Source organism: Micrasema longulum, unplaced genomic scaffold, assembly GCF_059751315.1.
Source record: "Micrasema longulum isolate JH-2025_06_02 unplaced genomic scaffold, ASM5975131v1 h1tg000499l, whole genome shotgun sequence".
Taxonomy (NCBI): Eukaryota; Metazoa; Arthropoda; class Insecta; order Trichoptera; family Brachycentridae; genus Micrasema; species Micrasema longulum.
In genome coordinates this window covers 234,495-261,777 of record NW_028277696.1, presented here as the reverse complement: position 1 = coordinate 261,777, position 27,283 = coordinate 234,495, and the positions used below count along the sequence as shown (strand labels likewise).

At 32.3% G+C, this 27,283-nt stretch overlaps 2 protein-coding genes across 6 annotated transcripts; one reads left to right on the top strand and one right to left on the bottom strand.

The window, feature by feature from the left end:
• Positions 1-1,119: 1,119 nt before the first annotated feature.
• Positions 1,120-10,893, bottom strand: senju (UDP-galactose transporter senju). Of its 2 annotated transcripts, none has more exons than XM_088227333.1 (4): positions 10,527-10,893; positions 7,495-7,612; positions 4,529-4,715; positions 1,120-2,152 (listed from the first exon to the last, which is right to left on the bottom strand). In XM_088227333.1, exons 1-4 carry the CDS (start codon positions 10,612-10,614, stop codon positions 1,466-1,468), a joined length of 1,080 nt encoding a protein of 359 aa, XP_088083459.1. In that variant the 5' UTR covers positions 10,615-10,893; the 3' UTR covers positions 1,120-1,465. The 2 variants fall into 2 exon arrangements, with proteins under 2 accessions (XP_088083459.1, XP_088083460.1); XM_088227334.1 differs by lacking the exon at positions 10,527-10,893 and adding an exon at positions 8,947-9,058.
• Positions 10,894-14,657: 3,764 nt separating this feature from the next.
• On the top strand, positions 14,658-27,061 carry LOC148281087 (uncharacterized). Of its 4 annotated transcripts, none has more exons than XM_088227318.1 (12): positions 14,658-15,179; positions 15,252-15,395; positions 15,493-15,573; positions 17,469-17,568; positions 18,634-18,855; positions 20,029-20,190; positions 20,449-20,563; positions 21,585-21,803; positions 23,507-23,600; positions 23,676-23,842; positions 24,014-24,109; positions 24,650-27,061. In XM_088227318.1, the coding sequence occupies exons 1-12, from the start codon at positions 15,045-15,047 to the stop codon at positions 24,792-24,794; spliced, it is 1,680 nt and encodes a 559-aa protein (XP_088083444.1). In that variant the 5' UTR covers positions 14,658-15,044; the 3' UTR covers positions 24,795-27,061. The 4 variants fall into 4 exon arrangements, with proteins under 4 accessions (XP_088083444.1, XP_088083447.1, XP_088083446.1 ...); XM_088227320.1 differs by having other exon boundaries at positions 14,869-14,976; XM_088227321.1 differs by lacking the exons at positions 23,507-23,600; positions 23,676-23,842; positions 24,014-24,109; positions 24,650-27,061 and having other exon boundaries at positions 14,846-15,179; positions 21,556-21,755.
• Positions 27,062-27,283: the final 222 nt, after the last annotated feature.

The window sequence follows — 27,283 nt, the reverse complement described above, 5'->3', positions numbered from 1 at the left end:
ATGTAAATCACCACTGTTATTAGGCCTCCTGGCCTGTTGTGGTGCAAAAAAAAAGAAATTATAAAAAGTACATACATATGTATGTTTTATTAAAAAAAAGATATACCTAGTATTTATGTTTCTACTAATACTGAGATAAGGTATGTACAAAAAAAAATTATACTAGGGAGACATAACTTTGAGAGAGAAATAAAAAAATAATTTACTTTCTCTGTGGACAAGTAGTTGGGCTTATTATGCGAGTATCTAGTGACTAAAGATGTACAGATTAAATAAATGGTTTAAGGTCACCACCGGAGTTCCACGAGGCTCCACCTTTGCACCATTTCTTTTCATAATCTTTATTGATTTCATTTTAAGGAAGTGAATTCCATTAGACCAAGAAATATTGATCATATTCTCCCAGAAACTTATGTACACAGATATGTAGATGCAGGAGTATGCCAATGACGCAGTCATTATTGACGACTTAGCCAGGTATATTCAAGTCGCTATTGGCTAAAAAGTACCCTTCATGCATGAAATTAAAAATCAACACCAATGTGACTGACGCCCATAATCAATTGGCTTTGTCAGTTCAAGTTATAGAAAATGGTGAGAGTTCTAAATATCTGGGAATATTCGGTGATCAGAAAACTCCAAAATTATTTATTTTAGTATAAAAAAATATATATTAAAGTAGGTTTTTGGTTGTTCCAGTCTTAAAACAGAAATCATAAATCTATTTACTATATTATTTATATTTCAAATTTCGTTATATTGAGTTTTTAAAATATAACAAAAAAATAGAATGTGTAACTAATAACCATTGAATAACAACATTAAGATTAACATATTACAACAGAGATGGAGAGCAGTTAAGAGAAGGAAATATAGCCTAGGAGGAGAAAATTCAGACAATGTCGACAAAAATTTGGACAAATTCAAAATATTATCGATTGAACCAACTGGTCCAAGAAGTATAAAAGTTGAAAAATATTTTCAGGCATTGCCTACAAAGAAAACATTCAGTCAGATGAATCTTACCCGCATAGTAAATGGCAAATAGAAGAATATATTATACATGATTTTTTTCTGGTAACACTAATAAGTGGACTTGATCAGATTCATTCTTGATACTTTTGGCTTGATTATCTATCTATCGCTGCAAACACGAGCTCTAGAGCGCTGGAAAATGTCTTCAGGATCAATACATTGTTAAACATTTTCCGGTTCCACTAAAGAGTGGACTTGATCAGATTCATTCTTGATGCTTTTGGCTTGATTATCTATCTATCGCTGCAAACACGAGCTCTAGAGCGCTGGAAAATGTCTTCAGGATCAATACATTGTTAAACATTTTCCGGTTCCACTAATAAGTGGACTTGATCAGATTCATTCTTGATGCTTTTGGCTTGATTATCTATCTATCGCTGCAAACACGAGCTCTAGAGCGCTGGAAAATGTCTTCAGGATCAATACATTGTTAAACATTTTCCGGTTCCACTAATAAGTGGACTTGATCAGATTCACTCTTGATGCTTTTGACTTGATTATCTACGGGATTCTGAGAGTATATTATAACAGATACAGAAACAATAAAAATAGACACCACAGTGAATAAATTAATGACTATTCCGAATATTAAATAGCACGCTACCGCTGTGAAAACGAGCTCTAGAGCGCTGGCAAACGTCTTAAGTATAGAATTCATAGTTTTTAAAAAGAAACTTGTGACTATACCGATTATGGCACTATTGATCATAATAATTATTACATTTGTTTGGAACACCGCTCCGAACGACTCCATATTAAATGTTTCTTCTCTTTTACCTTGTAGGATTATAACAATTACATTACAAATAATTGAATCAAAGTACATAAAAATATTTTGTATGTAAATATCAACACTGAGACCTCTATTCTTCAACAAGTATTCATTATAAACTCCGGCAAGAGAAGAGCAAAAGCTTTGGACTAATATTAAAACAGCACTAAATGTGAACATTTGCTTCAGAATGCTGTAGGGGTAATTGTAATTGGTCGTGTTGTTCCCGAGCGCTCCAGCCCCGTCTTGGCTTCCCCCATAGTCCATGTGCTTGATCATACATCCCACGGTCAACATGAGCAGAGAGATCCATTGTCTTCCACTTAAATTCTTCTTAAAGATAACCTGGTAAATTAGATAACTTTATTTATTTATTTTTATTTATTTCATTTTATTTGGGATTTTTACAGCTATTACATAAACAAAATAATTAGAAAAATCTTAAAAATACTAAAGCCAATTAAAAAAATCCACTGTAAATATAATGACACATAATATATAAGAAAAGAAGTTTAGTAATTGTATTTGTGTGACATTTGTATTCATGTGTATGTGAATGTGTGTATGCGTGAATGAATGAGGGAGAGGATACATGTGCGTGGGTTTATGTGATCAATGAGGCGGTGAGGAGAGTACTCAAAATAAATAAAATTCAAATGTAGAAAGAATGCATAAAGAAATTGTCTTTCTCACAGTAGAGCAACAAATAAAATATAATGTTGCAATTTTCATTAGTAAAATAATTAAGGGGTTAAAACAAATATAACAAAATTTAAGCATCAATAGGAAAGGGTCCATAACTATGCATTTTATATAATAGAAGTGATTGGACCCATTTTTTTCATTTTTTCAAAAAGCATAATTAAATCAATAATGATGTATTATCAAGTACAGAAAAAAACACTTTGTTAATACTTAATCAATTCATTGTATTTTTATACATTTTCTTATTGTGTATGAACACCCCACCCAATTGGACATAACCTAGATCGAGGCATTAATTTAGAATATGAAATTAATTAGCATGAAAGTACTACTTAAAAAAAACGGTTACTTTTCAAGATTTTCATAATTGTTATTTTATATTTTATTGGATGGCCATGAAAAATAAGTTTAAACAAAAACATTTCTTTATTGCTAGCTTTGGGCATTCATTTATGCACACGCTAAAAACAATAAATTGTAAAAGACATATTTCAGTCAAAACACATCGACATGTTCTAGTGTAACCAATTTTTCTTGAACATTTAAAACTTGAAATAGTTTATTGTCATCTAATGATGTTTCAGTGACACTAAAAATAACATAGAATATACTTTTGTTAATTGAATCAGCATTCACTTCTTAACAATTTATAAATTATTATGAAAATAAACTTTGTTATTAGTGTTACATAATTTTTATTCTTTTACAAGAACACTACTACAGTTTCGGGAGAGCACTCCTCCCATCGACGGGTGATATAGAACGAATATAGTAAACACAGATTTCTCGGAATTCACAAATCATATAATAGATATTACTATTTATTATGGTTACCCACTCATTCCATAATCACACCCTAAAACTCCTGCACCAAGTAAATAACAAAGGCAGTAATATAAATAATGTGGAAATAATATAACTTCACAAAAATTTGAGAACAATTTAATTAATAATCACCCCTCGCCTTTATTGACAATGTTCCCTTTGCAACCTCCCTCACTCCACTTACCCACGTAGACTCGCGTCCGTTAACACTCTCTTGGCCAAGTGATGTCTTCTTACATATGAAATCTTAGACTTAATTATTGAAACTTCCACTTATGTGCTAAATTTTAAGAAATAAATTCTACTTAACGTTCTTTCCCTCATTGATCATGTTTTCATATCTGTACTTTAGATAACTATCCGTATATATGCTAACATCTTAGATAAGTTATCGTAGGCAGCTGAAATGGCTCAAAATTAGACAGCGGAGAAACTATCACTCCCTCCCACTTCTATTCAATGTACTTCATAGTCCTAACGCTCCTATATACCGTGAAAAATTTCAACGCTTATCAGTTCATGGTTTACCTCTTCATTCTAATTCTCAAGGCACTCTCTTAATACCCATCCACAATTCCTCTTCCTTCTCTAACTCATATAGTGTCCATGCGGCTCGACTGTGGAATCATCTCCCATCCACCATTAAAGATGTTCTTACATTATCTCTGTTTAAATCACGTCTGAAGAAACATCTCTTTTCTCTTCCTTAATCTTTCCTCCTTTTCTCTTTTTTCCCATTGAGTAATAGTTTTGATTGAAGGTAATCTATAAACAAATACATTTATTTCTATTTTTTTATATCTTTAGCTTTTTTATCTTTATTTTCTATTGACTATGTTCTGTAACTTGAATTATAAAAATAAAACTATTATTTTATTGGTTGATTGGAAGAAATTGCCATTTGGCAATAAGCCCGCCAATGTACAAATAACATTATGAACAAAAACTTAAATAAATAAATAAGTGGAATAAAACCCCCCTGCTTTAAGTTTCACTGATTAATTTGTTTTATTTTTTGTTTAAATTCTATGACATCGTGAACAATATTCTATGTTTACTATATTCATTTTATATCACCCGTCGATGGGAGGAGTGCTTTCCCGAAACTGTAGTAGTGTTCTTGTAAAAGAATAAGAATTGTGTAACACTAATAACAAAGGTTATTTTTATAATAATTTCGAATATACTTACTTGAAAAAGAAGAGCGGTGATAACAACTCTGAATTGGAGAAGTAGATAGTAAGTAGTGGGGTCAAATGTAACTAAATTGATGAAGGAAAGATTGTTGTAGAAACAGTACAACAGCGAAGGGATGAAGTAGAGCCCCAGCAAGACCAAATTGTCATTGATCACTTTGAACATAGTAACAACCCTTTCACTAAAAATAAAAAGAATGTTAACATGAAGAAAAATTATTTTGAACAATGTATTAATCAAATAGAGTAAAACTAACATATCATGGTGTAATAAATGGTGCAATAAATGGTACAATAAGTGGCACAAGATTCTAGCTTGGAAATACTGTGCATTTTTATTAAAATCAAATAAGAAACTATTATTAATAAATGAGGAAACATGTTTTTTCACTGAAATTAGTGATGAACATATAGTTTTTTTTTTCTTTTTCTTTCTATATGAACACTTCACTGGGCATAACCCGTGTCGAGGCATTCATTTACATTATTTTTATATCATGTTCTAGTACACTATGTGCAAATTCCACTATACATCTTTACCATAGTAGTTGCACAAAAAGATCTGTATGTTGGTTTTAAATTTTTGTGCAAATTCTATGGTGAAGGTGTATAGTGAGATTTACATGTTAGTGTAATTAGTGTCCTGATGAAGCGACAGGTACATCTCAAATTCGGTAGGCATAGAAAACTCGGTAAGTGGTTATTTACAAATATTTACTAACATATTTTAAAAAATGTTTTGAGTATGTCCAAATAAATGCTTGCAGACTGGCTGGATTTTCTCCCTAGGGAGTTGTTCATATTTAAATTTGTTGCAAAAGAGAGGGAAAACATTTCTGAGAAGGGAATATGGGAGTCCAGGCATTTACAGGGATGTTACACAGTGTGTAAAGTGGCCATTTAAGCCAGCCAATGACAGGTCATATGCCCTGTAAATGGCTGGACTCCTATATTCCCTTCTCAGAAATGTTTTCCCTCTCTGTGGCAACAAATTTAAACATATATTCATAATTTATTATTGAGGCTATTACTCTGAGATTACAACACACATCTTATAGAAACATATAGCAACCTTGAGTATTGTAAGTGTTTATAAAAAAGATGATTCTATTCATTAAGAAACATTAAAGGCCATTTTGATGATGTCATATTCAAACCAATATTATGTATAAGAATAATCGTTTGATTGTTAAAATGCAAAATTAACAAAAAAGCATTAGGAATTATGTAACGAGTACTTTATACGTATTTAATAAGCTGAGGAATAATTTAACGTAGTTATGTAGAAAGCAGCCAGCTATAGAAGAGTGAAACTGAGATAAAAGCACCTTTATAAAACAAGTGAATAATCAAATCTACACAACAGCTGGAATGTCTTTGACTTTGACAAATGATAAACAATTAATACATTTTTTACTAATTTTTTTTAATGAAAAAAAATATTTGCGTTATGATTTACCCAAATATTTAATTTTTAGGGCAATTTTCAACGAGTTGTACAGAACTCACTATTAGAAAATGGAAATAAAGTTGGAGTAGAGTGGGATTCGAACCATGGACCATTGGTCCGTGAGTCCGAGACACTAGACACAGGACCACAACCCGATTTGTTAGTTAGTTTTTTTATATTTCAAACAAGAATCTAGTTATGTATTTGACCAGTTTTATGATTTTTAAAGTATCGTCAGATTTTTCTAGTGCTGTGGGTGTTTTTTGCAAATTAAGAAATGCCGTTTTTGTGATCTACACTATTTTCAGAAGGTGATAATTACAGTTTTTTTTTGTATAAAAGTGGCCCGGCTGTTTTTAATAAAACATAGAATTGACCTTACTGCACCTGATAACACCAATATCTTATTTTTTCAAAATTGTAGACTGGCTGCATTCTGCATAACTACGTTCAATGCATCATTATTTCCCTATCCCCACCCGGTGGTACAAGGGGCACTGCATGGGTACTCCATTAAATTTTCCCCCCGGGCCCTGATTACAATGGCAAGTTAAAGATAACTCTGTTAACTTCTCATTGTAATCGGGGCCCAGCAACGATGAAATGAAAGTAGCTATGCAGAAAGCAGCCAGCCATAGAAAAGTGAAACTGAGATAATAGCACCTTTGTGAAAAGAGTGAATAAACAAATCTCCACAACAGTTGGATTGTTTTTGACTTTAACAAATGATAAACAAGGAATATATTAGTTTTTTTTTAACATAACAAACAAGAATTTAATTATGTATTTGACCAGTTTTAATGAGTTTTAAATTCGTTAAGATTTTTTACTGCTGTGGGTGTTTTCTGCAAATTGAGAAATACCATTTTTGTGATGGACACCATTTTCAGAAGGTGATTAAAACAATTTTTTATATGAAAGCGGTCCTGCTGTTTTTAGCAGAACATATATAATTGACCTAACTGCACCTGATAACATCAATATATATATTTTTTTAAATTGTGGACTGGCTGCTTTCTGCATAACTACATTCAAATATTGCAGTGTAGAGGCACATTTACAACAAATATTTCACAGGAATCAAACCCGGGACCTCAAGCAAGATATGCGAATGCAACAGATGGAAGACTTGAAGAAATATGGATGGGTAAAATAATTCATGGTACACGGCTTTTATCAGCTTATTTTAATCAGACTACAAACTTTGTAAATGCTTAGACTTCCATATTCCTTTCTTTAAAAGATTTTCCACCTCTGTTAAAGGTGGCAAAACGTCACTTTGCACAGATTTTGAAGAAGAGCAATTAGTTTGATGGGCTCTGGATTGTGGGAATTTTAGTTTACAAGACAAATTTTAGTGCTACTGTGTTGTTTTCATCATAAATGCATCGTTTGCATAAAATGCTGAAAAATTGCCGAAAAATTCGGTGAATTGCTGAAGCCATTTTTCAACAGATCCATAAAATACCTAAATAAATTTTAATCAATGTTTTTAATAAATAAACACTTACTTTTTACAGTAAAGTATGATAGAAGTCAATAGTTTCAAAACTTCTGTGAGAAGTACAACTAGAGTCGTACTGTAATTATACTTTTTGTCAGAACTTTGTGAAGCAGTGACTATTATGCCTGAAAAAAAAACATATTACTTATTTATATTTATATATACGCCCGATGGGCATTTTTAAGGACATATTTTTACATAGAAAATTATTATAAAGGAAAGTAGAAAGACACAATGGTATATAGTAGACTTGGTGGGAGTGGAAGCGGGAGAGAAGTGTTTATAGTCGAATTTGATTCAGTGATCGTATGAAAGAAGACAACTTGTTATCAAAAAAATCAAGACTGGTATGTTTGTTGGCAGACCTAAGAATTCTGGGCATAGGGGAATGAAAACCATAGTTAGTTCTATGGTTATCGGTATGAAAGAATAAGTTTTGTCTGAGGTTTCTAGTTGGGATATTAAATTTTATTGAGCTCAGTAGTTCAGGTGCACATATCACCATGAATGACTATAAATAATAAAACTACCATTGCGTCAGGATTGTAGAACAACGAGGCATGTGATTTTTTTCAACATCTTCAACTATTTTTGACAAACCTGGAAAAAAAGTACTTTTCAGTTTGAAGTCATCGACATAGTGAGAAATCATTATTTATTAACGCCCAAGGGGCATTTACATATACAGAGGTTATAAACAATTTACAAATATAAAAATACAACTCATCATCATCATTCCCTTTCCACGCCTTATGGTGCATAGGGCACTGCATTGGTACACCAATCGCAGTGTATCTTGATTTAAAAAAATTGTTACATGAAGGTAAGATGATCAGTCTTACGCTTCAGGTACCAGTCCAGGGACTATGAAATATTCTGACGTGAAAACACCCTTTTAAATAAATATTTTATCAACCATGTCGGGAATTGAACCCGAGATCTCTTGAATGGTAGGTAAACGCGCTGACCATTACACCACGAAGCCGACAATTTAAAATGAAAAAAAAGGAATGCTAGAAACTGCTAATCAAAATACTACTTTTCAAAAAATTTAAGAATAATTGATTCAAAAAGTTATAACAAATTTGTTATTTGTTCCTGAGAGTGAATTCTCGGGAACAGAGAATTTGTGCGAATTGGACTAATATATAAATATCTGAAATAAATTTGATGATCATTGGCCTATTAGGCACGTTGAAATAGATACGTTTGACAAAATCAGAAACATCAAAAATATTAATTATACAATAATATTATCACTCTAGGATGAATTTATTATAAATTTGTTAGTGAATTTAACAGTTATCATTAGAGGAATTATCCTGTTATCTACAAAGTTTTATCATTTAACAGGAAGTCCTGAAATATTAGGAGTGCTGTAAAATGTAGAAAGTATATTCTGAATAAAATGAAGCATTAAAAAACGACCCTGAAAAATAGAAGAGAAACAATTACATACGTGCTTGGCCATAGTGGCGCAATAGTGATGCGAGGCACCGAGCACCGCGTACCGCGCCGCGCCGCAATTGCTTCGGCCAAGCACTAGAAGTAAACTAACTTGGCATTCGAGCCTTATTCATTGAAAATTTACATATTTAATTCACCAAATCAAATTTATGTGACTTTTCAGAGGAAACTTTTTCAAAAACATATCATTACATTATTTGTTTATTTACTTACAAATTGCAAAATAAACTATAGTTAACGAGAAATTAAAAAAAAAAAGAAATATAAACATTTAATAAATAAGAAGAAAGTAGAAAGGAATGCATAGTTGCCACGAATTATTTTTATTCATATTTCCTGATATAAAAGCCAGTCTCTTTCATTTTATGAATCTAGCACAAAATTTTTTATAATTATTGAATTTTTAAACATCAAATGAACACCGGATACAAATATATTTGTTCGGACCAACTCTCAACCAAATTCATATCTACCTACCCGTCCTTCCTATTTCCTAGAGCACTCAACAATAACTCCACGTGTGAGTGCCGGAAACAATATTAAATTTTGAGTACTAATCTAACATCAACAAAGTGAAGTGCTTAACAAATCATTCATCAAGCGAGCTGTGCCAGCGTCCATTTAGACCGCTAGCTCCATACAAGCTGTGCCAGCATCTCACGACCGCCAGCTTCAGCAGCCAGGTTACAGTACACATTGCGCCTCATCATCAGCCGGCTAGTGGAGTTGCGCAACCTTCTTTCCCCAACAATACAGTCCACTATCTAAATTTTCCTCCTCTTAGGAAGAGGTATTCTTCACACCTCGTCCATTCCTCAACAACATTTTTTGTTTGTAAGAGATGGATTATTTTCTCCCTATTCATACTATTGTTGGAACCTACTTAAGTACTAAAACATTGTGGAAAAAAGTTCATATTATTACCCGCTAAGACAAATCAAGTGCATATGCAAAAATTTGCCGGTTAATGCCACCCGTCAATTAAAAAATACTTTTAAATTGTCTAGAGTCGATTAGATCAGCTACATCAATGGCAATAGAAGAAGTTATTATCATTATCATTCCCTTTCCGGACCTAATGGTGCTAAGGGCACAGCATTGATACACCAATTGCAGGGTATCTCGAACATTTTTGTTACATGAAGGTAAGATGATCAGTCTTATGCAATATTTTATGTGAACCATGCCGGGAATCAAACCCGAGACCTCTTGCGAGGTAGGCATTGTAACTGTATGTAACCAGCGAACTGAATTCGGTGAACGCGCTTTTGCAGTCGCAGGCCCTATGGCGTGGAATGCTCTCCTACCAGAAGTGCAAAAGTGTGAGACTGAAGTGATATTTTAGAAAAGATCTTAAAACCAACCTGTTCTCCATATTATTTTAACAAATCTGTAGCAAGTGACAAAATAAGCTGTTTTACGAAAATTGCACTTTATAAGTTATCCATAATAATAATAACGTACCCATTGTTTCAATTTTGTACATTTTTATGTATTTCTGCTATTCAGCTGGAATTTAAATTAAGTTGATTACTTTTTTCTAGTTTTTAAATATTATTTTTTTAAACATACCTTGGTTTACAAACAGTGACATGTAAGCAATAAAAATTATAACACTCCATTTGGTAGGAAAAAGCTCCCTCCATTTTATTCTCAGCATTTTAAAGATTTCAAACGAAACACTTATGAATTAACATCACTTTTCACTCAATAAAAAAAATATTATTAGTTGAGTAAATAGAAATACAATAATAATCTTAATAATAATACTTGTATGTAATTAAAAACATACGAACGAGTGTATACAGTAGAGGCAAGAAAATTAACGGTTTTCTTTGGACTGATTTGTACTTGTACAATTATTTGAAAATGGAAAAAAAAAATGTATTTTATTTTAATTCCAATTTCTGACGGCCACCGGGACTGACACTTGCTTCTCAAATTATACCCATAGACTAGCTTTGGCCACAGACTACAGATAGGCTTTGGCAACCACATATTGACAGATTCCCAGAAAGCAAAGACAAAAGCAATCTTGAATGTTGCCATATATACACAAATCTTGTATGCCAGTGATGTATAAATTAAGTGACTTATTTTAAAACATACCCAAGTCCAAAATTTTTAAACAGTTTTTAGTGGTTTTACATTTTTATTGAGAAACAAGTACCGGGGCCCGTATGACGTTTACTATTTATTTATTTATTTGACACTTTAAATACATATACAATAAATATACATATAAGGGCGGGCATATTGCCTTAAGGCAATTTCTTCCTACCTACCCAAACCGTTTAGTTTGGGAAAATTATAAATACATGGACCTATTGTATCTTACAATTTTACACAAAAATTAAAAGCAAAGATTAACAAAAATAAATTTACATATAAAAAAAATAACACTATACTATGAAGAGGGGAGATTATCATCATGAACTTCACATTTCCACATCACAACAGGCCAGGAGGCCCAATTACAGTGATGAATTATAGCACAGAAGACCCGGGCTTGAGAAAAATCACGTTGTAATTTTTGTTTTCTCACCAGGAATCGAACCCGGAACCTCCAGTGTGCGAGTCAAACGTCTTAATCACTTTATCGCGGAAGCCACTAAATAATATTGGTTGGATTTCAAAACATTCACTCACGGTATCGTTAAATAGGTACTTTATGACAAAATAAAATACCTTTAATAAATCTAAGTAAATGTTACGTTTTCTTAAAAAAAATCATTCATCATTATTATTTCCTGATCCGCACCCGGTGGTGCTCAGGGCACTGTATTGGTACTGTAATCGCAGCGTCTCTGGATTGAATGTATTAGATGGGAGTTAAGGTGATTAGTCTTACACTGTAGGTGCTTGTTCAGGGAAAATGAAACATTGCATTTCAAAACCACATTTCACAACTCTCTGTCAGAAATCGAACTGCGACCCAGGCCATCGAGTTGGAAAATTCGTCAGGAGTTCTGGTTTTATTTTACACGGACAAAATTGTATTCTTCGTCCGCCAGGACATGTCGAAAAAACCCCTCGGAGACAAATAAAAAAAAACTGTTTTTACATTCATAGGTACTTATTACAGTCAAATAATTCGTATTCTGAAACGAAGTAGAAAGTCCAATGATGAGATGTTTATTGTTAGATATTTTATTGTAGAAATCAAATACAAGTGATACTTATATCCACAAGTTTGGGAAAAAAAACAGTGACCGGTTTCATCGCTTTCAAGACTAGAGCATTGCATGGATATTTTATTGAAACGATGCTACTAAAACTTGTTGTATTCGGGATAATAAAGACCAGCTTTTGCATCTGCATGTTGATGGATGCAGAAATAGAGGAATATCGAGAAAGACATGGCACGACCAAATCCAACCAATACTTGAGGATGGACATATCAAAAGTCAGAATAATCAGCGCGCGTGCATGAGAATATGTATGAATGTAGAGGAAGCGAGATCTGTATGCAAAGATAGAGTGATGTGGCGTTCTACCCTCTCTACCTACCCTTACGGGGAAACGGCGTGATGGTTGGTTGTTGTTGTCATTCTATGGTACTCAATAGCTCATCCAACTTTAAGGTGTCTACTGGAGTACTCCAAGGATCAATACTCGGACCACTCCTCTATCTCCTGTACACTAAAGATATAGAGAATATTATCAAAGAATGTGGATTGCGGTCTCACTGCTATGCAGATGATACACATATTTATTTTTATTGTAAACCGAGCGAGAGAAATGTGCATGTTAATTTGATTAATGGATGCATTGAGAAAATAGGAAACTAGATAGCTGAAAATAGACTAACACTTAACCCATCTAAAACGGAACAACTATGGATGGCTTCAGCCTGACGACAGAATTTGATTCAGGATACGGCACTACCCGATGCAAAGAGTACCGCTTTACCCGCCGTTAAACTACTGGGAGTAATCCTTAATTCTGACCTTTCTCTTGACGCTCAAATTAGTAGAACGATAAGTTCATGCTTTTACCAGCTGAGACAGATTAAATGCTTATGCAAAAGTTTGCCAGTTGATGCCGCCCGTCAATTAATAAATGCGTTTTAGTGTCTAGAATCGATTATTGTAATGGTATCTACGCAGGTCTATCAATGAATAAAATGACTCGCTTACAGTCTGTATTGAATGCCGCAGCGAGGCTTATTTTTGAGATCTTTAAGTTCAGTCATATCACTCCACTGCTTCGGGAATCACACTAGCTACGTTTACCACAGAGGGTGGAATACAAATTCTGTTGGCTTATGTATAAGTCACTGCACAACTCTGCTCCAGAATATCTAAGGGAATTCTGCATTCCAGATGAACTAGCTGAAAGACGTCTTACGCTTAAATCAGCTACATCAACGTCGAAAGGAAAAGTTATTATACCTCTACGCAAACAGCGCACTAAATTTGGCGAACGCGCATTTGCGGTCGCAGGTCCTACGGCATGGAATGCTCTCCCAGCAGAGGTCCAAAACTGTGAGAGTGAAGTGATGTTTCGGAAGAAATTTAAAACCCACTTGTTCTCTAAATTATTTGAATAAATTCTTAGCATGTGGTGACAAAGTAAATATAATATTTCTTAAATTAAAAAGTTAAAATTAAATTTATATCTTTAAATAATCACTATTTAAAGCGCCCTTGAGCGATTATATTACGAAAATGGCGCCTTATAAGTTATTCATAATTATTATTCCCATTATAACGTAAAGGTTAGTTTCTTATCTTATCTTGTTTTACACTTAAAAACAGATTGTTGGATTCGCACCACTACAGAAAAATATCGATATTCTCTTGAATGTGAAGTATATTATTTGGGAAACTTATTTCTCTAAATAGCTTCAAATCATTAGCATATAGCAAGAATCTAAATTATAAAATTGTGTGGGTTAGTAAATAGTACAAAAAGAAATATACCACGATGAGAACCTTATAAATCTAGCTGTAAATTCAAAGTTATCCACTATACAAATTAAAATTAATATCCATGTATTTGTAAAGCACCTTTGATAGATTATATTATAAAAAATATGCCGTATTAGTTATACATAATGTTGCGCTGGCAGCATTTGTAAAGTAATATATTTTTTTTAAATGAAGGAGATAATTATTCAAACAATGCGACATTTTTTTAATCATTTTTTATTTTTAACAAAGGGGAAAAAAATCATAATTAGTTGACAGATATTGCCAGCGCAAATATGATTTAAAAATATATATTTATAAAATACACTAATGCACACGAAAGCTAATGCAGGTAGATACCGGAAGAAATAAAACAAAAAATGCCCCCTTTTCATTATTCGTGTGCTACAAATGGGCCCGTTAGGCCTCTGTTTGAAAGAATAATGGTATTGATTCCAAGTTATAATAATTGATTTTTCGACTTGGAAAATGTTGATTTTAATTAAAAATTACAATACGAAAAACAAAATACAGTTTTTGTTAAATAGGTGCGAAGGTTTTCGCGGTCACTGTTATCATCAATATGTTCACTTCACTCAGCTTACCCTGAATATGGCTCCTGCAATGGTAGCTGAAACGTCGGAACAAATCCAACACACATGGTATCACCCAAAAAAGAAACAATACCCTTTTTGTGTTATATAATTATGTTCTTAGTGTAAATTTTTTTTTTTCTTTCTTCCTATTTGGGAAAATTACTTTTTGCATGAGTGCTCTTCGTTTATATCTTATGTCTATTTCGACATCTTGTATGTGAATATTGTGAATTTGTAAACATACTGATTTTGGGCATGCGCTATATTTTTTGGTAAACGGTTTGATGATGCTCGCAGATGATGATGTTTATAATGAAATTGTTTTTGATAGTTACTTCTACGGGTGTAATCTGTACTTTGCAGTCACTCATCTGTAGTCTGTGAGTCACTCATAGTTTGTGGTCACAGAGCCGTCATCCGTGTCATCTCGTGTCATCAAGTGTCATTCACGGTCACTTACTGTCATCTGTCAAAAGGAAAGTTTTCCATGGTGCCAGAAAAAGCTGAGAGATAGTAAATTATTTTTCTCTTTTCCGATTGACCACCGACTTTTAATTAACCTTTTTATATATCTATCAAAAATGGATTCATTTGAAAATGGTTATGGTCCACCCTTTTCAACTCTATGTAGAACTTGTTTGAGGCCAAAAGAAGGCATGAAACCCCTCTGTGATTCCACTATTATTGACATGTTGATGTATTGTGCTTCCGTAGAAGTAAGTTTAATATGCGATGAGAATGCATTTTAAACTTTGAAAACATGTACCTAACCAATATGTTTTTTGTAGGTGGTGCATGGAGATGGACTACCAAGCAATATCTGCTTGCAATGTTTGCGACAAGTCAATAAATCTTGTTCTTTTAAAAAGCTTTGTGAGAAATCTGATTCTGTTTTAAGGAAATATATTCTTTATGGATGCCTTCCACATGAGGTATTTTTGTTGCAACTAATTTCATTAACATAAGATTTTGGCAAAATAAATGTATTTTGCCTGGGTTTTAGTTAAATTTTATGTCATCATTTTTCAGGATGTTTTGCAGTCCAGTTTATCTCAACAAATAGATATTGTAGATGAAAAAGTTATCCCACCCCAAGAACTGAACACTGTGGTTTGTATTTCTCTTATTCCTCATTTACATATCATATCTGATTTAAGCTATTTTTACTATGGGTCATGAATACATATTGATAGTAAAACAGCTAAGTGACTGATGCGCTACTAGCGATGAGATCACACCGTTTACAATTGTAGTATTACAGTGCTTTTAAGTGAACACCATACACACTTTTTTATTGCGTGGACATTACAAATGCGTTTCAACGGACACTTCACACAATACAATTTTATTTAGTAAAACCCCCGGAAAGCAGTTGGCTAGGTAGCAAGATTAGTAAAGCACACTGAAGCCTACTTCACATGGTACATTACAGTTAATAAAACACCCTCTAGGTAGCGCTGAACATCATACGTTTGTAGTGATTAATTGTCCTGTACAAATTAATGTATGGTGATGTGCGTACGCACATTTAAAATTGTATGATTTTCCATCGTTACTGATCACTACAGCCAAAATTGATTTATTTATACCACTTTTCTCAGAAATCTAAGGTGCGTCATATCAACCGACACCCATGGATACCGGATGTAAATTTTGGCATTGACATAAAAAAAACCCTTCTGTTGGACGTTCATTAAATCAAATTGTACAAAATTGGATGAATTTTTATAAGCGTCCAGAGAGCTCTTACAATATTTGGTTAAGAAGTACATAAAGTATTATAGTAATTGATGCAATTCAATAGCAGCAGGAGTGGTGTGGAGCAAGTCCAACAGCTCAGCATAATTATTAGCTGTTCCGTGGATGCACACCGGGGGAGAATGGTGGGTGAAGTTTGTCCTATTGTACTCGCACTGGAACATGTGTTGGAGTCTGGTGGTCCTTGTGGGTACTCGAAAGTTTATCATGGAGAGTAATTTTGGGCAATCTATTATGGTGCATATCACTTTGTGCATTAGAGTGAGGTCAGCAATTGTCCTTCTGGTGGAGAGCAATGGTAACCTCAACTCGGACATTAAAGTTTGGTAGCAAATTTGATATACAGGTTTACCCTTGTATTTATAATTTTCTCAAACTGAACGGTTTGGGTAGGTAGGAAGAAATTGCCTTAAGGCAATATGCCCGCCCTTATATGTATATATATTGTATTTGTATATAAAGTGTCAAATAAATAAATACCCTTTTTGAACTGTATGTAACGTAAAAACTTCCGCTTTTACAGTACATTTTTTTTGGTGTTTATCCTTTAAATTCTCTTTTATAAACCAACTTGTAAAAACAATTATACCTCGAATTCATTCATTAGACATACCTGTAGAAATTATAATGGACTCGGTTTTGATGTAGACATTTTTAACTGCACATTGCAGAAAATTTCTTCATGGGGTCGATTATTTGGGATAGTTACTGAATGTGCATCTTGGGTGGTTTATGCTATGTATATGTTTGTGTATGTTTTATATGTGCGTTCACGTGTGTGTGCGTGGATGGCTCGGAGTGCATTCGGTATTTTTATTTATTTTAATTTATTACCTCCATGGAAAACGCAAATGTTAGCAATTATTCTTTTCTCACTTGAAATTCTTATTTATTTTTATTTTTTTTGTCACATTTAATGTTTATATGTTTTGCATAATTTATGAAAACTTAATTGGTCTTTTTATTTTAAAAAAATTGTTGTTTTTAATACTTATTATGTATGACTATGTTTTCTGAATAAAATAAAATAATAATAAAAAATAAATAAAATAGCCTTTATTGTTTTACATGAATACTTGTCTCCTACTTTGAATCAAAATAAGAAAGTTATGTTAATTTTTTTATTTAAAAAATCTTAATCGACTCCCCTGCAAAATTAACTTTATGGCGCTTCAGTCGTTTAGCCTTTTTACAGTCGATATGTAGGTATCTTTTAAGCTGAATTTTTTATTTTATTCTTCTTTTAGGATATGGCATTGGAGCCATTTGTTGATCAATCTCAATTTACAGAAATTCAGCATTTTACAACACTAGCAGGACATATTTCTGAAGATGATGATGCTTCAGGTACGAAATATTTGTAAAATACGAGGTATATCCAGAACGTATGTTTAGTTTGTATTTCTTTCTATCACAGCGCAGTATTTCATGCACGCGTGATACTTACTCTGACCTATTCAGTTCAGTTCAGTGCCCAAAATCAGTGTTTATTATAGTAAATAATACAAATATGCAATATGATCTGTTTGCAAAACAGTGACAAAGGTATCTAAAATAATTAAGAGAATTAATTTGTGTACAAACATATTAGAGGCTGCCTATCCTCTCTAGATATTTGTAAATACCTGTTCTGAGGTAGGCAGCATTTACTTATTTTTTAATAAAATACAGCATTAATCTAGAATTTTAATTTTAGTTTTAGTAATATTGAGAAGGAATTGACACCATTATGAGTTAGCTTACTGTTGAATACGCTTCATGGTGCTTGTTTCAAATGCCGAATAAAATCCCATCGCATGTGAGATAAGGTCTGTAATTTGTTTCCTTAATGCGAAGAACATTAAACCTAAATGTTTGACCACAAAGTTAATGCTTTGAATATTAACAATAAACATTGAACTTGCCCACATTCATCAACAGATCTGTGAGGTGTACGGAGAACATGTGATTCAATGGTTAGGAAATGGGTGAGACAGTTTAATGAAGGTCATGATGGTGTGCACGATGACGAAGGAAGTGGGCTTCCCCTTTTATGAAGAGAGAATAGAAAAGCTTGTGCCCCGCTGACAAGTGCCTAAAGATTTTATTCACAATATTTTTATTTTTTTAAATATGTACTTGTTTTCTTTAACTTATCGAACAGAACTTATTTTCTGAATATTCCTTGTAAGTTAAATATTTAAAGTTGGACATTTTGTTTTTAGTTAAAAGTTACGCAGTTGACAGCACATGTGTGACAACCGTGCGTAATTATTTTACCAATTGAAATATCTAATACATTGTTTCTAAAATTTTGTTTGTACTGTAAATGTTAAAAAAAGGTTTCGACCAATCCTAAGATTTGTTTTTTGTTTAAACTACACACCTATGCTGATGTTATTTCCATCTATAACTGTTAAAAGATTTTTTTAGGTTACACAGAATGTCCAGAACTTGGATTAGAACCGGAATGTAATCTGATAGAGAATGCTTTAGCTGCAATGAAGGAAGATATACTAAGAACAGATTTGCCAAATGAAAAGGACGCTCTATGGTTACAACATACAGATTCTATAATTCTTGACAAAGGAGATTTGAATGTTGGTAATTTGATAAATTTCAGTTTGATTACATCATCTCTGGATCAAAACCCAGGTAAATTTTTGAAAAAAAAAAAATCAAACCTTTTATCATTGATTAATGATATACGGTATTTTGAAACAGATAAACTAAATGTAAATATTTGTGTACATATTATAACCACTATCTACCGGTTTCGAAACGTACCTGTCTCTACATCAGGACACTAATTATACTAACATGCAAATCCCACTATACACCTTCACCACAATAGTTGCACAAAAATATAAAACCAACGTGCACCAACATTAGCTTCTAATAGCACGTGTCCTATCAACACATTGGTTTTATATTTTTATGCAGCTATTATAGTGAAGATGTATAGCGGGGTTTGCATGTTAGTATAATTAGTTTCCTAATGAAATCGGTAGACATAGAAAAGTCGGTAAGTGGTTTTATACAAATATTTACTATCATTTATTGATTCATGCTTTAAATATTTATAACACATAACTACATATTTATTTTGTATAAAATCACTAAAATAATATTCAAGTGATTTGGTTTGTATTGAAAAAATGAATACACAGTTAATTTATTTTGTAAAAAAACACAAAGTTAGTGCTTCAAATATCAATTTTAGATACACATATATAAGTTTTTTTTATTTTTAATGCAAATGATGTTACATTTTCCAAAACTTTCTATTGGGGACTTAAAAAAGTTCTCGCTGTTCGTTCGATGTCTCTCGGCTTCAATTCGTACTGCAATAAATTTCCTCGAATTATTCCTAATGCTTTTAATTTAATTTATTTTTGAAATTTAAACATTTGACAATTGTTGTGTGATCAACTGAATGGTTATGCAAGTTAGAAGAAACTTTTTCGGTGCGCTTTATCTTCAACATCAAAATCATTTTTACAAGCATCGAAAATGATCTCCGCATGACGTTTCCAACAGGGCATGGTTGCCATAAGTCTCCATAAAAATACTATGTACTTTGCTGCAGATTCAAAAATAAAAAAGTAATGCAGTAAAATTCCTCGCAAATACTCTTTTTTGGCACGTAATTTGATATGTTTAATGCTATGAAAAAATATTTCGTTTACACTTCGGCAGAATAATAGCGTAATGGTGAGCTTCGTGATGAAGATGGCTGTAGTATTGGCTAAGATAACATAATCTGTCAGGAAACAGCGGGAATTTATTAAATTCCATGTTTATTTTGTAAATTTTTATTTTCAACAGATGAGCTGGAAAATCTTATGGATGTGACAAACATAGAGAAATCATTTCTATGTCAAGAATGTAAAGAATCATTTGTTACTTCTGAAGACCTTAAATTGCATATGTCTGTACATTCTCCTGGTGAAACATTTCAGTGTAATGCTTGCAATAAACAATTTACTCGTACGTATATCAAATTCAATATACATTAGGCACATATTATTTATTTATTTGGTTTACAAACAATGAAGAATAGTAAAAAAAATAGAAATATTTATACATGCAAACACTAATAAAATAAAAATCTTTAAAAACAATTCAAATTATCCTACATGTACAATATATTTTTTAATGAAATATTTTGTAAAATACGGAAAACAAAAATAAATACGCATATTGAAAAATTCACAGTGCGTTTGATAATAATGATTTTTTTTTTAGATAAAAAATTTCTTAAACGACACATCAAAATTCACATGACGTGGAAAGCGCATTCCTGCCATTTTTGTAACAAGAGGTTTTCAGTATTGGGAACTTTAAATAAACATATAAAAAGGTTTAATTTATTTATTTTAAATTTTTAGTTAATAAGTTTGACACCTAAATGTTCATTGGACATACTCAAAGTATTGTTAATTAAAAAGATCTATAAACTAAAACCAAAAAAGAATTGTATATTGTTTTTGGGGTGACCTTTTCATATTAGAATTTTATATTTCTTTGTTGAAAAATTTCCATTACTTATTTATTAAATAAATGAAACGGTTACTTTAAAATGAATGTTCATTAGTTTATCTTCGACAAACTTCGTAAACTATGTATTCCTCTGTATTTTTTTAAAAGATTGTTATTTATATTAGGGTGTACTTTTGGCATGACTGAAGAATGTATTTAAGCGTTATTTATTTTATTAACTTACGTAAACTTCTCTCAATAAAAAATGTTTTGAGTATGTCCAAATGTTTGTGCAGGCTGGATTCCCTCATTGAGTTATTGAGAATTTATTAATTTTTTAAATTTTTGCATTTTTTTATTCACTCAATAAAATCAACTGTTTGCAAAATGCCAACGAAATTTTGCAAATTTTAAAAATATGTAATATTTTGATTATTTTAATTCTCACTGTGAAAAAAAAAATAGTGGCGGAAAAAAAAGCGCAGACTAAAATTTGTGATATGAAAATCTGTGCTGGTTAATGATAAGTTTTTACAACAATATTTTAAGTTTGTCTAAATGTTTGTAGACAAGGACTGGATTTCAGCTGATGTTTATACAAAAACAGATAATGACATGCCATAAGTCCTATAAATGCCTAGACTTCCACATTCTCTGAAAAGTTTTTACAGCTTCAATTATTATTGAATTAAGTCAGTACATATTATATTCGTTTTTTAAATTTGTAAATGATTTATCTTATTGTAACTGTTATTTAAATTTACAATAATTATTTCACCCAAATGTCTTATTTTGTCGACTCTATCAAAATTGTATATAATACATGTAATATTTATTTATTACATGTATTTTTTGCTTGTTTATCTGTTTCAGCATGAATTCATTTCTCTTTTTCATTTAAGCCATTCTCCGTGGAAAGAAAAAAAACACCTATGCATGATTTGTGGCAAAGGCTATCAAAATTCAAGATATCTCGCCATCCACATGCGCAAACACACCGGAGAAAAGCCTTTTACATGTACCGAGTGTGGGAAATCATTCTCCGATTCGCGCCTTCTCACTTCACATCAAAAGTCCCACACCAAGGAGAAAACTCACCAGTGCATAGTTTGTGCCAAAAGGTTATGTATTACCTATCTTTTATATTTTTGAGTTAATAAATTTGGCCAGAACACCCGAATTGAGAAGTGAAAAGGCCAGGAAAAAAACGAAGAAGAAGAAGAGTTAATAAATTGAGCTACTGACATTTCACATGACGGTGGAAACTGGATTTTAATTATTATAATAAAAATACGTATATAGTTTTATTTTATCCACTTTTATTTATAATTTTTACCAGTAACCGGGTTTCATCATGACCGACATCGTCTCACTGGTGGGAGACTAAACAAATTTCTATGTTACATACAAGTGCAAGCAGGGGTTGTAAATCATGATTTTATCTAATTATGGGAATAAAAGAGTTTAATAAAACTTCATTAAATTATATATTTTACATCTGTTTTTATTATGTACATTAAAACAAAAGTTGAATTCATACAATTGTTATTACTTTATACTTAAATTATTTTAATCTGATGTGCACAATACAATACAGAAGCAAAATAACTTTTATTCTATCGCGACAGTCAGGCTGCTCTAAAAGCACTGAGCTCGGTTTAGATCTATTCTAAATTAACTTTAGAATATTTAAATTTGTTGCAACAGAGAGAGAAAACATTTTTGAGAAGGGAATATGGGAGTATAGGCATTTACAGGGCTTATGACTTTAGAATGCCCACAGGCGCTTCATTCTGTCGGGGAGTGTAACAGCATAACATTGATCTGGGTACCTGGACACTTAAATATCGATGGTAACGAAGCAGCTGACGAATTGGCAAGGCTGGGAGTTGAAACAGCCCCAATAGGCCCCGAACCCTACTGTGAGTTGCCCAAATTTGCTCCTCGTAATGAACTTAGGTCATGGGCCCGTAAGCAGAGCATAATGCTCTGGCAAAAATTACCTCATCAGCATCACGTGAAGGAATCAATAAAGGGTTGCTTTTGACCTAGTAAATCTCGGAGGAAATCAAGTGAGGGTCATCACTAAAGCCCGCCCGGGGCACTGCAGATTGAACACACTTTAATAGAATAAACCTTTTTGAAATTTCTAGATGTATTTTCTACAGTGCAGATGAGGAAACACTTATGCATATTTTTTGTGAATGAGATGGTTTATATCATAAAAGAAGCCTCATCATCGGGAGACCACCAGTTAAACCTGAGGATGTTAAAGAGTTCGCCCCCTACCTAATAGCCTGATACTTTATGGATCTGGGCTTGGAGGGGGAGATTTAGCAAAATGAGAACTCTCACCCTCCCTCCACGCAGTAGTCAGGCTCTTTAAAGCTCAGGCTTGGAGAGCGAGAACTGATTCATGGGGACTCGTCACAATAGATCTTCCCAGGTCGCAGTGACATCAGGAGCTTATATAGCACTGACCCCCATTTCAAAGAATATAATATAATGTGTTGGTTCCACGTGCATCATGCTGTCTTTCAAGGACAGTGCAGATGTATTGTGATATTTATTATTCAGCATCCATGGACTAATAAATTACAAAGATTGCGTAAAGTGTACGCAAAGTAGAGCCTCCATTACGCATCACTATTAGGCATAGGCGTAGGTGCAGTAATAACATTTATATTTTTAAGTGGTGAAAACTGGTGTTGTTTTTACTACAAAAATATATTAAAATTTGAATACTTACTACCTATTGTAATTTATAATTCTTGTTGATGTAAGAATATTCCACTCAAAGTTGAACTGTGATGTTTATTTTCAGTTTTACTCACGCATCTACTCTAACAACTCACCTGCGTACCCACACTGGAGAAAAACCTTATGTTTGTAGAATATGTGGCAAAAGCTTCATTCAGGTTTGTTTTTATTTTGGTTTATTGTGAAAAATGATGCTGTTTATTTCATGCCTGTAATGTTTAAATTGTTTTTAGTCATCTAACCTTTCTCATCACATGAGAACTCACACAGGAGAGAAGCCCTACGAGTGTGCGGTGTGTAAACGGAGCTTCGCTTCCTCCTCTACGTTGTCCTATCATCTACGCACTCACACAGGACTGAAACCGTTCCAGTGTACGGTCTGCTATAAATCGTTTGCGAGGTAAACTATTCTAAACCTTGTAATAAAAAATATATATTGTTTCTTATAAAATATTGTATACAATTAACCAATTTTAAAAATAATAAGCAAATTAAACAAATAACTTTTTATATTCTATGTATAAAATTAAATTACTTTATGGTTATTAAAACATTTTGTTATTTTTCACAGAAATGAAGATGTAAACCTGCACATGAGATTTCATGCAAAATTGAAGCCATTTGAGTGTCCTTTGTGTAACAAGAGATTTACTACATCCAGTAACAAGTTAGTATAGTCCTCCATCTAATAATATTCATATGAATAAGTTTTCATTCCATTTCAAAATCACCTTTGTTTGGAGTCCAGACAGGATAATAAAAAAATATTTAGCTAATAAATTCAATGGTATATTAGATATAGTAATAAACATATTTTTAAAAAACCCACCTAAAAGGTATATTATTTAAAACAACACTAATGTCTGACATGAAATTCATGACTTTCTGATCCCAATATATTGTGATAAATAATGGATTAAGGTACATAATAGTAAAATATACAATAATTTTACTCTGAAATACAAATTTTACTGTATTGTGGCATGCCTAACTCTAAATAAACAAACGTAATTTTTTTATAATTTATATAAAAAGATTTATAAACAATGCTGTTGCAATATTTTTTGGTTTTTACACTGACAATAATTCTTCATTCTTTTTATCTGCACCGGATACAAATATTTGATATTGCCACCTTGATCGTTGCAAAAATACTCCAAATAAATCAAACCAGTTGTTGCTTCTTTTATGAAACATTTATTTTCAGAATCCAGCACATGAATGCGCATGTCAAGAAGGAAAACAAAAACTGTAAAATATGTGGCAAAGATTGTACAATAAGGTCTCACAGTAAAAATGAGAATTCTAAAGTAATCTCCACTGCTTCAAGTGTTCTTGTATGGGGATCCTAAAATACAATTTCCAGAAATGAACATTACACGCACATGTGGGGAGAATGTAGCCATTCAGACTCCCTCACATTGCATTGCACGGCCAAAAATAAAGAGATGGATCGACAGCTGAGAATCCACCTTGCAGAAGACGCATCCCTCTTGAAAAGCAGGTCACAAGGCCTACACTAAGAAGAACATTATACATTTGTTTCCGCGAGTCTGTTCATCAATATCTAAGAAGTATACAAAAAAGGTTTTATAAGCAATGTGTTGTAAGTATTTAGTAAGCTAAGCAGCTTTTCTCACAAAGGCTTTAACCATTAACTTAAACTTGTGCGTATTGAAACTGTACTTATTCTTATTTTCACTGGCTTTGGCAAATAAAATAATAGAATAGTTCAGTCACGGATCTACCCAGGATTTCATATTTTACAGTTTTGCTGCCAATTTGGAGAAATCCCAGTAAAAGTTTAGGTATCTATCATTAATCACAATTATCGAAAAGTACAAACAGTAAAATTAAAAATAAAATAGCAAATTTATGTAACAATGAATTAATATATTTACTACTATTTATACAAATTAGAATAAAATTTGAGAAGAGAGCATTTGAAAACAACTATGAATAATAGTAAATATTTTTTTACTCGGGTAATATTCATTAGTCTACCATTGTATTTTTTATATTGTGAGCATTATTATGATAGAAAATTGTTTTGTGTTTCTAAAATATACAGATATTATGCTGAGATATCTAGGTTATAAATTCATTCATTTTACTTTGAAATCCATTAAAAAAAACGAACATGAAAAGCTATAAGTTATTCCTACTATTTCATTTTCTAAAAATAAAAGATGAAATACAGCAAGGCTCTAATTATCCGTATATTAATATAATCCGGATATGCCGAAATCCGGATAATTGGATTAAACATTAAATTAAGGTAATGTTTTGAGAGAAAACGCAAAAATTATTCAGATCAAGTTTTGTATTGCTTTTGAAATAATAGAACCAATCGGAATCACATTGAAAACTTATTAAAACATGCCCAGCAAAGTTAAATGCTAGTGCGCCAACCGCCAGCGCCCTTTTTTTATTTGTAATTAAAACATCTTTATTTTTTATTTCCTGATAACGATTTGGCAATCCAAATGACCAGAGTTTGGATAAACAGAGTTCTACTGTGTATAGAAATGAAATTAAATCTTGTATTTCTGTCTACGTTTTTCTGATTTATTTTTATTTATTCATGTAGACACATTATTACAAAAAAATAATGACGTATCCTTAACTCTATGAGGCCAAGAGCCCTGTGTTGAGTTGGGATACAACAAAATAGAAAGTGGAAGCATGCGTATTATTAAAAAATACTACAGATAAAAAAAATTACATAAACATAAATTTCAATACACATCTGGACAACGCGCTTAATAGTACTATATATAAATCAATGCAATATCTCGCAGCAGTCTGCTGCAATGGTTTCTTCCCTTAGACAAGATCCAAACTTGTACACTTTTCCTAAAATGGCTTTCGTTTTGGAGAGTTTTATGTTCATCCAGGACATTGCAAACTCTTGGGGCCACAAAAGAGAAATTTCTCTGAGCGAAAGTCGTACGTGTTTTCGGTATTACGTAATTCAAATGACAGGAAAACCTCATACGAGCATTCTGCTGGGATCTGCTTTTGTAGGCACATGACCAGAAATGTATCAATGACTCTTTCGATTGGAATGTCACTTTTATCACTTGTCATGTCTTCGTTTCCAAATGTTTTGTCATCGACAGTAAATATTAAGGTTTAAAAATTCCACATAGAAAAGCATACATGCGTACACCTTTCTGCTGATAAAAGGGGTTTTGTAGTATTTGTGTGTATACTTGCAACAGAGAAATTTCCTATCTTTAGATTTAATACTAGTGTTCCCAATCAAATAAAAAAAGAGTTTGAAATCGACTGTAGAATTAAGTTCACTACAAAAATATTAATTTTAATGAAAATATTTATTTGAAATTGTGTAAAAAAATGTACTATGTATGTAAATCGGTGTGTGTTCAGTAATAAATTATTAATACGGATCTTTGTGAAATATTTAGTAGGTATTTAGAGGGCACACTGACCAAAATCTAAAAGGCTGTGAAAATACTGACAAAGGAGTGTTATTATGCTAATCTGTAATTTATATTGTGTTATATAGTACTTAATGGTTTAATAAATTTCACTATCTGAATGATAATTCTTGCCTGAATTTAATTTACTGTCAAATACATAATTTGGTGTAAAATAGTTTTTTCATTTTGTATTTTGATAAATTCCCAATAATGAGGAAGTTCAGCCCTATGGGTAAATTGGATATAAAAAATGTTTTCTTCGCATGGGAAAAATTAGAGCGTTAAATTTTACAGCAAAGTTTCTTGAAAATGTATGAAAAAAAATAAAATATTTTAATAAAAACAAACTGTTTCGAGCGACGTCGCTAGTTCATAAGAATCAACCAATGATAAGA